At 29.2% G+C, this 14,952-nt stretch overlaps 1 protein-coding gene across 4 annotated transcripts in view; it reads right to left on the bottom strand.

Moving 5' to 3' along the window:
• The window catches only part of LOC111620507 (WD repeat and SOCS box-containing protein 1-like), a 77,112-nt gene that overhangs the window by 23,791 nt on the left and 38,369 nt on the right, over window positions 1–14,952 (bottom strand). For 2 of the 4 annotated variants that reach the window (XM_023362430.1, XM_023362429.1), the window contains exon 8: window positions 9,976–10,089. In XM_023362430.1, the coding sequence (XP_023218198.1) occupies window positions 9,976–10,089 (114 nt within the window). Of the gene's footprint in view, window positions 1–6,036; window positions 6,228–9,975; window positions 10,090–14,952 lie in introns of all 4 variants that reach the window. The other 2 variants (XM_023362432.1, XM_023362431.1) reach the window with 2 other exon arrangements.

The following is a 14,952-nucleotide window of genomic DNA, read 5'->3' as shown; positions in this document are numbered from 1 at the left end:
GAGGCATGACTTTGAAAAGAAATATAAGAATCTTGTCATAAAAATAGAAGACTTACCTTCAGTTTAAAAGAACAATAAATTTTAATATTTTGTGCAGTTTCAGACTTATGGTTATCTTATTTTGTTACATTAAATTGAATAAGAATTATTGAAGTAAATGCCAATTCTGATAGCTAGTTACTTACCACACAATCATATTATTGGAGTTTTTAATAATAATGTTTTTTTTTTTTAAATATGTAAAAATTCTTGTGTTTACACAAATTTTGAAAATAATGTAAATTTAAGATGGCAATGATAAAAGTTATCTAATTTGGATTAAAATTATCAAATAAATAAAGGAATGATTCAACATAATTTTTCATATACAATATACTCTTAATTGCAGAAAAAAAAAATTGACATGTAAAAAATATTAAAAGATCATAACAGGATGTTATGGTCAAAATCTATGAGTAAACATTAAAATAATTTTTAATGCTCAACTGCTTATTTTATAATTACAGTGGAACCTCGGTATACGACCTTAATCTGTTCCTGATGTTTGGACTTATACCAAATAGGATGTATACCAAACCAACCTCTCTCATAAGAGGTAATGTAAAAACGATTAATCCGTTCTCATGTAAAAAAATGGCTGGCTTTAAACACCTTGCTTTCCTGGCTAGTTCCTGCTTGATTTTTCATGAGATCAGCATGTATCTTTTTAGCTTTCTAGCAAATAATTGCTTCTGATACACTGTCTCTAGCACACTGTTTTTCAGTTATCCAAAGCAAAAGCAATTTCTCAACATGATGTAATGTCTTTGATCTCTGTTTAGAAATTAATTTAACCCCTTTCACAATATTAGCAGATTTAACAATGTCTTTATTTTTCACGACTGTCGATATTGTCATTCTCGGAATACGGTATGCAATAGTTAAATCTCAAACATGCATGCCACCTTCATATTTCTCAACAATCTCTTTTATCAGTTCCATTGTGATTCTAGTCATTTTTTTTTCATTTGCCTTTTTGCAATTCATGATTAATAAAAATAATAAAATTTTACTTACAAATTAAAATCAGAATAAATTTAACAAAGCTATAAATTGTGGCACTGCAAACGTCTAATCTGGACTTTTTTTTTAACTCTTTCTGCCCTGTGGGCACTAGGAGGGCCTCTTTATGCAAGTCCATTATGGGTTCAGCCAGGCCTACAATGGGGCTGCTGGGTGGTGGGGGATGGGGCCCAACATATCTAAATGGACCACCCCCCGAAAATTCCTAAGGGTTTTACGACCTGTTCGGATTCGAACCCGGTCCCCAGAGTGGTAGGCTGCAATCTTTGCCACTCAGCCATCCGGCTTGTCTAGTCTGGTCTAGTACACTGATAGTGCTACTTGTTCATAGATGGCACGTATAATTGAATTAAGTCGTATACCAAACAAAATTTGTTTCATCCAAACAGGACATATTCCGAATTTGACGTATTCTAAAGCAGATGTATACTGAGGCACCACTGTATTATAAATTTGAATATTTTAAAGATTAATCAATGTGTTTTATGACTGAATTATTTTAAAAGTTTTTAAACAATTGGATTATTTTTTTATGTATTGTTTTCTAAAATAATCAATAACCAATAATCTGCATGTATCAAATAACTAGATGTATACAAGAAAAACTGTATAAAATTTATTTATTTTGAAATTTATGTTTATATTCTAACCAAAATTATTTATATCTCTATTATAAATGAAATTTACATCATCTGTATTTATGATAATTTTACTTGTTTTTATACTGATGGAAATTAAGTGTTATAACCAGAGTTTTGCAATAAATGTACGAATCTTGAATAAAAATATCTCTGTATTAAAGATATTGAATGATTAAAAAGTGGACGAAATATATATAATAGTAGGTAAATTAACAAATAAATTATGGGGCCATTTGTTATAAATTAAACAACATAACAAATATGCATGTCTTGAACTCTGTTATGTAACAAAACCCTTTTTTTTTCGTCCAGATTTGGGTGATCAGTTACGCCATGTGATACAGTTAGAACTCCATATACACTACTGTCTGACTTTGAGAAAGGTTGGTAATTGGCATGTTTAAAATGGGTAATATCATATCATACATATATTTATTTATTTATGTAACCTAATGGACTGACTATATTACAATGTCAGTACAGAAACTGGTTACACAGTGGATGCAAGACGCTCCAGTATTTACAGACTTTGCACATGATCCATGCAGAAGGACAATACCCTGTGAAGACTGCAAAATTGTGTGGATGGCAGTTGCTGACAAATGGATAACTGCAAGATAATCTGAGCAATAGTTACAGTCAGAGTCAGTTCACAGGTGATTGTAAACTGAATATTTCAAGCTAGATTGCACTCTTGGACCTCCACACAGTGTGTTTCGTTAACTTGATTTCACTGCTAACAATGGCTAACCTGGTGCAATGTTAGATGATTGATCAAATCAGTAATTCCCAAACTTTTTTAAGCTACCACCCCTTTGTTTCCATAAACTTATACCCAACACCCCACCTGCAGTGGCGTGCTGTCCATAGAAGCTGTGGAAATGCCATTTTCCTTGCTTGTATTTTCTAAAATATAAATACATATTGTGTGATTATTTTCATATTTTAATGTACTTTGAATTACTTAAAATTAATATTTTATTTTAACTGCATTATGTATCTTATTACAAATTTCTATACTACATGTGAAAAAAATGATAAGATTGCTTTTGTATATTCGAATACAAATTCATGTATGCATATTTCCAATGGAAGCATCGTATTGTCAAATACGGGACAGATTCCAGGACAAAAATATTTATATCGTGTAAAGCAGCCAGATTACACACATTTGTGCATGCACTTTACAGAGGACCAACCTCTGGCAGTTTAACTGGTGGATGTACACACCAAATATATTGTATAATGCTTCCAATGATTATATCCATTAGTGTAGGAAGTATTTGACTAAGTGGATTGTTTCAAGATTTAAAAAGTAAAGAATATTTTATGTTATTTTTATGTATATTTCTTTACAAAGCTATATTTAATTATAATTATATTAACAGATTTTCAGACAAAATCTTTAGAATTTTTATCACTTTTAGATGTAATAATTTTAAATATTATGAAAAACAATTTTCCAAAGTGAGTTTTAATTCTTTACGTAAATTTTATGGAGAATTTTTTCATTTATCTAAATTAAATAGTGAATTGCAATATTCATATTTGTGTCCGGACTATATTGGCAAGTTACTTGTAGACATAAAACATATAATTAATGACGATCTTAACAAAGATGTACTAAAAGAATTATGTGATTTAATATCATTAATTTTTATGCTACCATCTACAAGTGCATCTGTTGAGCACATATTTTCAACCACGAAGTGAATTCATACATTCACAAGGAACACTCGATCAGAGGAAAGATTGTCATCACTAGCATATCTTTCAATAAAAAAAGTGCTTTAAAAGGCTTTGACAGAATCAACAACAAGCAATTTTTATGATAATGTAATTAACAAATTTGTGGCAAAAATTGCCATATAGAGTTAGTTTATAAAAAAATAATAAAGACAATTTTTATATCTTTGTTTCGTGTCAATTATCTATTTTAGAATTAAAACAAGTAAAATGGCAAGGCCGTATTTTGGACAAGACTATGTCTTAAAGACTCACTACCAAGTGGAATCACTTTGACGCTCAAGGCGGGTCTCATTTTCATTCTCCAATCTTCTTTGGTATTGCTGATTTTGAGTGCAATCTTTCAAACTTCACCGGCCACAACCACGAGGTTGTCCACGATGCATATTAACCTATCCAATTTTGAAATTTCTCAACATTGTGTTTTGCCTCGAGTTGAATTTTTGTCGATGACTAACAAAAATTTCCTGTTTTTGAAAAAAATAATCCTGGCTATTGTATTGTCCGAAATTATTTTTTTATTTTGATTAATAAATGTAGAAAAAAACAAATTATATTTTGGAAGTTAGTTTTAATACAAAATTATAATGACTAGCACCATCTACTTTGAAAAAAACGTTCCTATGCTGAAACGAGATATCTTGGATCAACCGGTCAAGGTCAGCATGTCAGGACCAGAAATATGTTGGGAATAACACAGGTAAATGGGTTTTTTCAAAGATTCATTTGTCAAAATTTGATTTCTCATTTTGAACTTCCCAATGCATGCGTTTGTCAAAATTCAATTTTACAACGTTCGCATTTCCAACTTTCCAATGAACAACACATGCACAAATCTTGCACTACTGCCTGTTTGTAGTGTGTGTCGTTATTTTGAATTTTATTTTGACTTTGTTCTCGGCCCCCTGAGTACCTACAAGTCTGGTTTTTTTATGCGCGCATGATTTGGGCACCTAATACTCTGCCAAATTGCAACTCCTGACATGTACTATACTCCTCCAAACCTGTAAGCTGGTTACCCAGAAGGCAGAACAATTTTATAAACAAGACATAGTCTTGTCAATAAACTGTCTATTTTTGTCATTTCCAGTATTTGTTTAAAATTTTTATGGAAACACAGCTTCCCTATCATGAAATATCACAGCATGCCACTGCTAAACTGTACTCCCAATGTCCCTAACCCATTCTCTCTTGTGTGAGAAAGGTTTAGAAATATTCTTAGAAAAACTTTTCTACGAACCTCACACTTTGTGTCCTTACTGTACATTGTTCTCCATATCTGGAACTCATTAAATGCAATGTTTCTTCTTACCTGTTTAATGAATGAAAGGGACCATTTGGTCAGGACCGACTCCAATCTCCCTTCCTCTTATTACCCCCCAGGAGGTGGTAATGCCCACTTTGGTAACCACTGATCTAGATGGTGTCTGATGCAACTAGACACGTGAATGGCATCTAGTGACAAGTTCCAATTCTATCTGGGGCTAAGTGATCAACTTCAAAATATCTGCTAGCATTTTGTTGGAATGGCCCACTATCCCATGATTTTGGAATTTCACATAAGGTCCAACCTTTGAAATAATGGTTTGAGCAGTCAATTATGATGACAGCTCTGAGTTGAATGCAGAATGATTGCCTGCCAGTATGTGGACAGGGTGGTACACCCTGTCCACATACTGGCAAATTTTCAATAGGATAATGACCATTCTCATATTGGTTGTGACACTTTGCAGAGTTTGTCTTGTGATGGCTGTATAGATTAGCCTTTGGTCCCCAGATTCATCCTTAATAGAGCATGTCTAGAATGTTGTGGATAGATGCATTACATCACTTGGCCACATAATACAAACTGCATAAGTCATATAGGCAGGGACAAGCAATGATTCAATGTGGGCAAACTTCTTACTTAAACATGTACAAAACAGTGCTAAAATAGGCCTAATTTATTTCTTCTGGATATGACCCTATACATATCTATTGTGTTTCATAAGATTCCATCAATTCTGTCGGGGTGTAATGTTTTCAACTTTTACCAATTTATAATTTAATAATATATAATTTACCTTTTTATAATCAATCTATAGCCAACATGAATTTGACATCCTAACAATGGTATTATGATCTATTATAAGTTTTAAAACAAAACCTTTAACATCAATAATAAAAAATTTTCTTAAAAATCAATCAATTCCTTCTTTTTTTCATATTTAATAAAATTACACTAAAGTTTCATAATTTCATATATTATTGGAATTTGATATTTAATATTTATAATTGCTATTATTATAAATTATTGTTAATTAAAATGATTTTATAACAAATTAATTAGGAGTATTATCAATTATGATTAATATTTTAGTTTATAATAATTTTAATAATACTAAATATGTATATGAAACAAGGATAACTATTTAGATTTTATAAAAAAAACTTTATATACATTACGAGTTTTGTGCACAAAAATGATTAACAATAAAGTTAAGATAGCTAAATACATATTTTTATATAAAAAAGATAAATTTATTTTAGGTTAAAGTTTGATAGAATTTTAATTAATATAAGAAAGTGGAGGAGTAAAATTTATTACAGAACTCTAGTCTAGATGAGAAACCATGGGTTTCCTCCCTGCAGATAGGGAGACAAACCTCTAACAACCTCCCTCTCTCCTTCAGCAACTATGAGGGCTGAAGGCAACAGGAGATGACGACAACAACAATACAAGGGACGAACAGCTGCAGGTAGCACTGGCAAGCCATCTACCACATCTCGTCGAAACCACTGCAAATGGAAAGGATCAGACAAAGACAGGACCTTGCTGGTCATACGAAACCTTTACCCCCACTAACCATCATATGTTGAGTATTTTAAAAATAGTATATATTGATAATTTAAAAATTAGTAATAATTTTTTTTTTTTTTGTCTAATTTTACTTTATGGTGAAACTTATAAAGCAATTCAAACAATATCAAATATGAAAATTCCTTTAATATTTATTTTAAAAAAATTCTTAATTACAAATTGAAAAATGATGTAAAGAAATTCTAGTCAAATAACTCATTTTGAATCTCTTTATACAATCATTTCAAATTTAGATAAGTTTCACCAAATTTTATATAAATTATTTTTTAAGGAAAAGCCAAACAATCTATATAATTCTGAAATTTTATTTAAATATTAAAGCATAATTAACTAAACTAAAAATATATTAAATATTTACTAAAACATTCTTTGCTAAAAAATCATTTAAAATAATAAATTAAACAGCTTACATTTTATTAGTTATAAATTTTTCATTGATTTTTATTTAGTTATGCTTTATAAATCAATAAAATTATATAATTATTTAATTTAATAATATTAAATATCACATATTACTTTATAAAATTTTAAGATATTGCTTTAAATATGAAGTTAAAATAATTTTTATAACTAAAAATTCAATAAAAATTATAATCTAAATATAGACATTCATCAATTATTATAAAAAAAAAATACATTAACATTATTAATAAAGTCCCTTCACTTAAAATAACTGAACTTTTGACAAAATTAGTATAATTACAATTAAAATGTGATTTGTTAAAAATATTTTACTATTTTAATTAAGAAACTTAAATATTAACAATTCTGTTGTCTTAACTAAAATAGTAACATATTGGTTTTGGGTATTTTAATAAACAAAAATTATTTTAATTTCAAATATGCATGTTATAATAAGAACAGAAAATATCAATTTGTTTTTCTGGAAAAACAACAAACGATACATACATATATATATTTTACCTCAAGTTTGATTTCATACGGAACTCAAGTACTGTATATATATTGTATTTTAAGCATTATGTAAAATTCAAGAAATTTACTTACATAATTTAAAATTAAATTTATATAAATGTAATAATGTTTCAATTTTAAATATAGAAAAAAAATTTGACATATCTCAGTGGCTGTTTAATTTTCATAGCTAAAACAGATTTAACAATATTAGAATATTTGTAAGTTTGATTCAGAAACTCTAATTTTGTTTTTCTTTTTTTGTTTTTTATACATACAATGCTAGTTTTCCAATGTATTTTATTTATATAATATAAATTGAATTTGGATACAAAAGCATTTGAAATCATTAATTAAATAAATCTCTTACTTCACTGTGTAATTTTAGATCTCAATAATAAAACATTTTATCTATTTCTACACTGCAAGCCAGTGATTTCTACCTTAAAATAATTATTAGTGGTGATTTGGAATATTTAAAATTTTAAATATAATTATATTGTAAGAATATATTTCAGCAAATGATTATTAGATATTTTAATCATTATTTTTAAAACAAACTTCCTTATCAAATAAGAAAATAAATTGTACTTGGTTTAATTTATATAAATATAATATATAATTAATTATTATTACAAAGTTCATTCATTTAAGAATTGAGTGAGTGTTTTTGTCACTACTTTTTACTATTCAATCCCAGTTTTTATATAAATATTAAGTATCATTGTCATATTTTCAAATAAGAGTTTATACTGTATGTTACTACTTAAGTCAGTCCAACCTTATGCAGACTTGCATGATTCTACAATGGACATTTAAAAAAAATCAACTGCTTTTATAGCATTTGAGAAATGTTCTCAATTAAGTTTAAGGCAAAAACATCAAATTAGTTTCTGCAAATTATCAATTTGCAAGGAATAGATTATATGAATGAGAAGTATTAATGCAGGATAACTCCTAATCAATTAAAACAAAAACATGATTTAAATCTTTTGAGAAACATTTATATACTGATTATCATTTATTGTCATTTGTTTAATTATTTTTATCACAAATTTGTATAATAAATACTAGAATATAGAAAACAAGGTAGAGTAATTGATTTAATATATTTAATTATCAATATATAAAAAATATATGAATTATTTTCATAATTCAATTTGATAATATAGAAATTTTCCATCAACTTCACTTTTAATACTTATATGATTAATCTGTTCAAAATAAGAATTGTAAAGTTTGAGGAAAATCAAACATTTAATAATTTATTTTTGAATTTTTATTTCATTTTGCAAGTTTTTTCACTAATGCAATATTCATTTGTGAAAATAATCATTAAGATTGTTTTAAAAAAAATCAATGTTTTTTTTAATCCAATTTGTGTATTTGGTAACTAAACATCTAATTTCTAAATTCTGAAATACTTTTATAATTAAAAATTTTATTAGATTTTTTAGACCAGATTCAGTTACAGAAAATTCTTGAAATGGAACATTGATCAACATAGATTTTTATTTTTTATAATATCATACAAGAATTTTACAATTTAAAGTATATATAAATTAAGATAATCTAATAAAAAGTTAATTTTAAAAAAATTCATTGTAATTTTATGTTTGACTGAAATGTTTTGTAATGATAATCTTATCTACGATTGTTATAAAAATTTTCATTTACAATTTGTAAGCAAAAGAAAAATATTCTTTTACTACTTTTACAACAGCACTGATAGCAAAATATATTCATTTTATATCAGCGACAATATTATGTACTGATGATCATTTAAACAAATTCTTATAAACAACAGTTAAATGATAAATAATAATTTATTCATTTTGGTAAAAATATTAACATGCATATTTGAAAAAACATCTATATAGTAATAGAAACATTTATACAGAATGTCTTGATATAATTACACACAGAAAATTTGAAGTGAATTATATTAAAAAAAATTGGCAAAGACAGTGCTATTCTATTCAAATAACAGAAATTACCTAATTATTCACACTTGCAACATATTAAATACAAATTTATTGATATTTAGCTCTATCCTATGTCTAATAATTCAAGACATTCAGCATATATAGTACTATTTTAAAAAAAAATACACATAATTTTTTACATTACCAGTTTCTGAGCAATTAGAGGACTGATTATTTTCTTGATGAAAAAACACTTACCTGATTAAATCATTCATACTTCTTAAGTATCAATAGTTCTATGATACGTGTTCAAAATCACTAAAATTTTGATGGTGATTAAAAAATTTTTTCTCACAATTTCTTGATCTAAACCAAAATTACTTGAAAGTGATAAGAAAATGATTTTTCTTTTTTACCTTCCTTTCCAAAACTATTAAACTGTGCTTCTAAATGCAATATATAAAAGCTTTACATTGATATAAAAATTCAAATAATTCATAAATTTAGAACTGTGATCTTTCATATTATAATTTTATGTTTCGAAGAAATTATGACAAGTTAAATAATCTTTAAATTACAATATTTAATGAAATAAAACTTTCATATTTAAAACAATCAACCAAGCAAAACTAAATATCACATCAGAAACAGACCAAATAAAAGACATTCATTTGAAATTAACTAGCTTAACTTTTCATTTTATATTTAAATAAATTTTTATTATAAACATTTTCAGAAATTAGAGTGTCAGGCTTTTCTAATTTATTACCTTAGATAAAATTTTAATTATATGTTTAGAAAATTTATCAGTAATATAATCACTTACCCGACTGCTAATATTGATCCCGATGGAGAATAGGCACAACAAAAAGGATCATCCATTTCTCCAATTACTTCAGGATTTTCTGAATTAGAAAGTATATTCCAAAAACGAACATACCTTTAAAATATATTAAAATATCACAACATAAATAAACTTTAATACTGTTAATAAAAATTATTACTGGTCTTAAAACTGCATGTTCTGACAACTGACAGACAAGTAAAATCAGATCAATACCAAATCCATTATCTTTATAATTATAAAAAGCTGATGGACTAGGTTTAAATTTAGCTTATCAATTAAATAAGCTAAATTCATGCTCTACCATGCTGAATCAGAATATGCAGCTATAATAGCAAAATTCTATTATAAAAACAGGCTTAATATGTTCAATACAAATTCAAACTTATAATTAGCAAAAGAAAGAACGAAAAAATATTTATACTGAAATATATTTCAACTTTTAAGAAAATATTTGCAACTTTGAAAGAGTAATAAATTGAAAATGGAAATTTTTAAAATATCAGTAAAATCTATCCAAGTAGCTATACATTCAAATATACAGTGTGTTACAAATAAAATGAATCAGTTCCATACCCTAAAGATAGGAAGATTGAACAATCAGAGCCAAGCAAGCAAACTATACATGTCCAAAATTTGGTGAGCGTGTATGTTGGAGACACCCAGATTACATGGTCCTACAGGGGTTTCAGGTTCAAGTCCAATGGTATGTGAAGTCAAAATAGTGCCATCAGAAAATATATGAAAATCCGAACAGTATTTACCCTGGGATAATTTTATCTTTACTTTACTTGACAACGGTGTGAGCAATGCCAGCCCGAGGTAAGTTTTAGGATGGAGCAGGATCCTATTATGGCACCCCCTTGGTTGCCCTTAATTTATACCCTTTAATTTTCTTTACCACTGAGGTGCCCCCTAGGACTTAGCTCCTGGAGTGGCTGCTCTGTTCGCCCTATGGTAGGGCTAGCTCTGAGTATGAGTTAACAAACATCTAACTTGTAAGTAAAGAAAAACAGGAAGACATACAAGCATGTAAACAGGTACAACTGTTATTAGCATGTGTGTGTATAGCTCTGTGTTGTTAAAGTTGACCATACTAACCACAACAATGGCATATTGCACTTGGCTGCAATATGCCATTATGATAGATGACAGTGGTAAGTACATGCTTTTGAATGCAGGATCTTGCATTATTAAACCGTAAGTCACAGCAATAGGGATAATCAGTCTTTGTTTCAATTTGCAAAAACATGATAAAAAACTCCAGCAGAGAATGATTGAAAACAGTTTTATTAAATATTTGCAGAGAATTAGTACAATTAGTTCATCTAATGTGACTTATATTCAAAGTACTGTCCACCCTTCTGAAGAAACCTTGTAATGTGTCTTTGGATGTATGCTTGTGCACTAATTCCTGGGAAGTGACTTGGACACATACCACTCACAGCATGGAACTGTAAAGACATGTTACCTTCCTGCTTTTCCTGACTTAGATGTTTACTTTATTCAATACTGGTGCAAGTTATCTAAAAATATACCAGAGTAAATGCTGTTTAAATTTTCATATACTTTCTGATGACACCATTTTAAATTACATACCACTGTACTTTAATAAGAAACCCCACATATGACCGATAATCTAGGGATCTCTGATATACATGCAGGTACATAGTTCCCTTACAGTTTGTCCTTTAATCATTCCAAACAGAGCCGTAACTAGGCAGGTGCAACAGGTGCATTCGCACAGGGCCCACTTGGAAGGGGGCCCAAACTGCTGTTCACAAGAAATTATAGTTTTAAATCTTGAATTTTTCCTCCTTTTTATTGGCGATTACATTTTGCCTTATTTAGACCCTAGATGTCTGCTCACCAGTGTTCCCAACCGTGGCGACTTTTAGAGGGACGTAGTGAGATAGCGGAGACAGCAGACAAATCAGCCAAAAGTACCGACTTTTGAAATTTTGTTTATTTATTTTTTGAGAAATTTAAATTTATGTTTATAGTTTTCAAATTTATAGATATTTCTCTACTTTATAGAGCTCTCTGGCGACGACTAATATTATTACGATATATAAAACTGTATTTCTAGATTTTTCTACAGTGTGCAGAGCTAGAAATCTGTAAAGATAACATTTTGTAATAAAAATAAATCTGCCCGGGGATTTTTTTAATTGCTAAATAGATAACGTGGTAACTCTCGAATAAAATCTTAGTCTCGAGGTTGTAAAAGGCGTGCAGAAATTCTGACATAACTTTTTGCTTTATATTAGTACCCATATGTGTTGTATACCTCAACGGCGGTAAGCGAACTATGCGGCCTCGAAGGGGCCCCCGAGGTCTTTAATATGATACTGGAAAAAGGCTAATTTTTGCTTTCTCTATGGCTCTTCTTTATAATACATGAGTGTTGCTGATTTAAAAAAAATCAGCTGCAGATCTCGCTGTTAAATATAGCAAAGATTTAAAAAAGTACGAATTCACAAGTGAAATTGAAAGTTTTAAGTTTGAAGTAACGACTCTTATACAAAATATAGAAACTGCGTTTTCGCTTAATATTCTACAGGCTCTTCGTGATTTTGGTTTAGTTGAGTCTTACCCAAATATCAATGTCGTTCTTCGAATATTTCTAACTCTTCCCGTTTCTATTGCTTCGTGCGAGAGAAGTTTTAGCAAGTTAAAATTAATAAAAAATTTATTAAGATTAAATATCGGGCAAGAACGATTGTCCAATATTTCTATTATTTCAATAGAATACATTATCATTAAAAATACTAATTATGATCATGTAATTAATGAATTTGCTGAAATGAAAGCCAGAAAAGTTCAATTAAAATAAATCTTATTAAAAGTCTATTGTAGTATATTTGTTTTATTATTTTCCCAAACCAAATAAATTAAGGGGCCTAAATTCAAATTCTTGCACAGGGCACAGGAATGGCTAGTTACGGCTCTGATTCCAAATTTTAAGACTGATTCACTTTATTTGTAATATGCTATATATTTTTAATGTATATCTTTATGGCTCGCTTGCCATGGTGCAACTTCACAACACCATTGGCAATTAGATATAGGAGTTCAATTTTATGATGATTTAAAAACTAAGATTTTAGAGCATAAGATTTTACTTTAACCAATTAGACTTACTCCATTACTGATATTACTAAAACAGGGGTTCCCAACTTGTGTTTTATTGTAATTTACTAGGGGTTTCCAACTTGTAAATTTTATTGGCAATGCAAGTTGCCAATTTGGAATTCCACAATAAAATCCATTGAGTCTAATGATGTATGAATGTGTCATACAGATTTGGGATGTGAAGGTGTAATTGTTCCAGTCTGGGATCGAGTCTTGTTATGATGTCGTTTACATCCTTTATGTGTGCTAGAATTATTTATAGTTTTATAAACAGTGGGGACTGATTTATTAGTAATGGAACAAACTGAAATCATGATATAGACTAATGTTTGACAAGATAATAAAAATCATAAAAAACAGTAAAACTAAACCTACCATGTTTCCCCAAAAATAAGAAGCTCTCAAAGATGCGCTAGGTCTTATTTTCAGGGGATGTGTTATTTTTCCATGAAGAATAATTCACATTTATTGTTGAACAAAAAAATTCCCAACTCGAACTTAGACGACAGTGACGTATATCCAGTCATGTCAAACTGAACTTAAATAAAACCAACGTCGATAAAGTTTATTGAAAACCTCAACCGGTAAAACCGATCTGGCATCTGGTACGACTACTCCTATACAGCACTCCTAATGGATGGGAGACAAGTCCTCCAACCCAAGTGCCAAGCAAGTAGCGACCATTCACAAAAATAGCCCTCATTGCCCGATCCAAAGACTGGGCTAGGCCATTGATTGCCTTACAATCAGGCCTCAGCAGTGAACTTACAAAGTTCCCGTGCTGGAGCGGACGTTCCCACTCTCGCTTCAACTTAACCTTTTCATAGCGTCGACGTCGGGCTTGATGACCAATTAGTGCTTACTAAACTGTAGCACTTTGCAAATGTGATGTGGCATGATTCCCGGCCGACCAATTAGCGATCATCAGCCGTAACGTTATGCAAATCTGTGATTCCCAAGCCATAGTCTTATGCAAATTATGTCGTGTGGCGTGATTGTCTGCTGACCAATCAGTGGCTGTACTTTCAAAAAGCCAATGCCGTTGGCTTTTTGAAAGTACAGCCACTGATTGATGACCGTTAGGAGTAAAAAAACTTTGCTAGGTCTTACTTTCAGGGAGAGGCCTTATATTTAGAAATTCAGAAAACCTGTGCTAAGTCTTATTTTCATAGGATGTCTTATTTTCGGGGAAACACAGTAAAGCTAAAAAACAGTAAAACTAAACCTAAAGCTAAAAAATCATTAAAATATTAGCCTTTGACATTAATGACCAATTTGCATTAAGTAAGACTATTTGCTTTCCATTATTAATCTTTCTTTTTTCTTTCATCTTCAATAAATTGTTTTTGGTGTTTCTATTTACTGTTTTATCTATAATCGTTAAAAACTGTCAGGGTTCCAACATTTTTTTACTAAAGTCAAAAGGGTTCTGCAATAAAAATAAGTTGGGAACCACTGTTCTAAAGCAAATTATATTCTAAAATAAATATCAGTAAGAACTTTTTAGTACTTCATTTATTTTAAAAAATTCTCTAAATGTTTTCATTGGTCTTTTAAAACATTTGATAGCAAAATTCTCAGGATAATCAAGCTCAAATGAAATTCTGCAACACAAAGTATTAATCTTAATTTTAAAATCAGTAAGCTTTAATTCAACTTTGACATTTATTAAAGCTAAATTAAAGCTTGTGATAAAGTAAATGTTGATCTTGATGGAATCAAGATCAACATTTACTCTATCACAAGCTTGATGGCTTTAACACACACTAGTTTTGTATCAATTTATTATTTGAAGAAAAAATTATTCCACCAAATAAGTTTTCT

This window comes from Centruroides sculpturatus, unplaced genomic scaffold, assembly GCF_000671375.1.
Source record: "Centruroides sculpturatus isolate CEXI.00-Female unplaced genomic scaffold, Cexi_2.0 scaffold28, whole genome shotgun sequence".
Taxonomy (NCBI): Eukaryota; Metazoa; Arthropoda; class Arachnida; order Scorpiones; family Buthidae; genus Centruroides; species Centruroides sculpturatus.
Note: the sequence above shows the minus strand (reverse complement) of the source record. Positions and strands in the feature narration are given on the sequence as shown.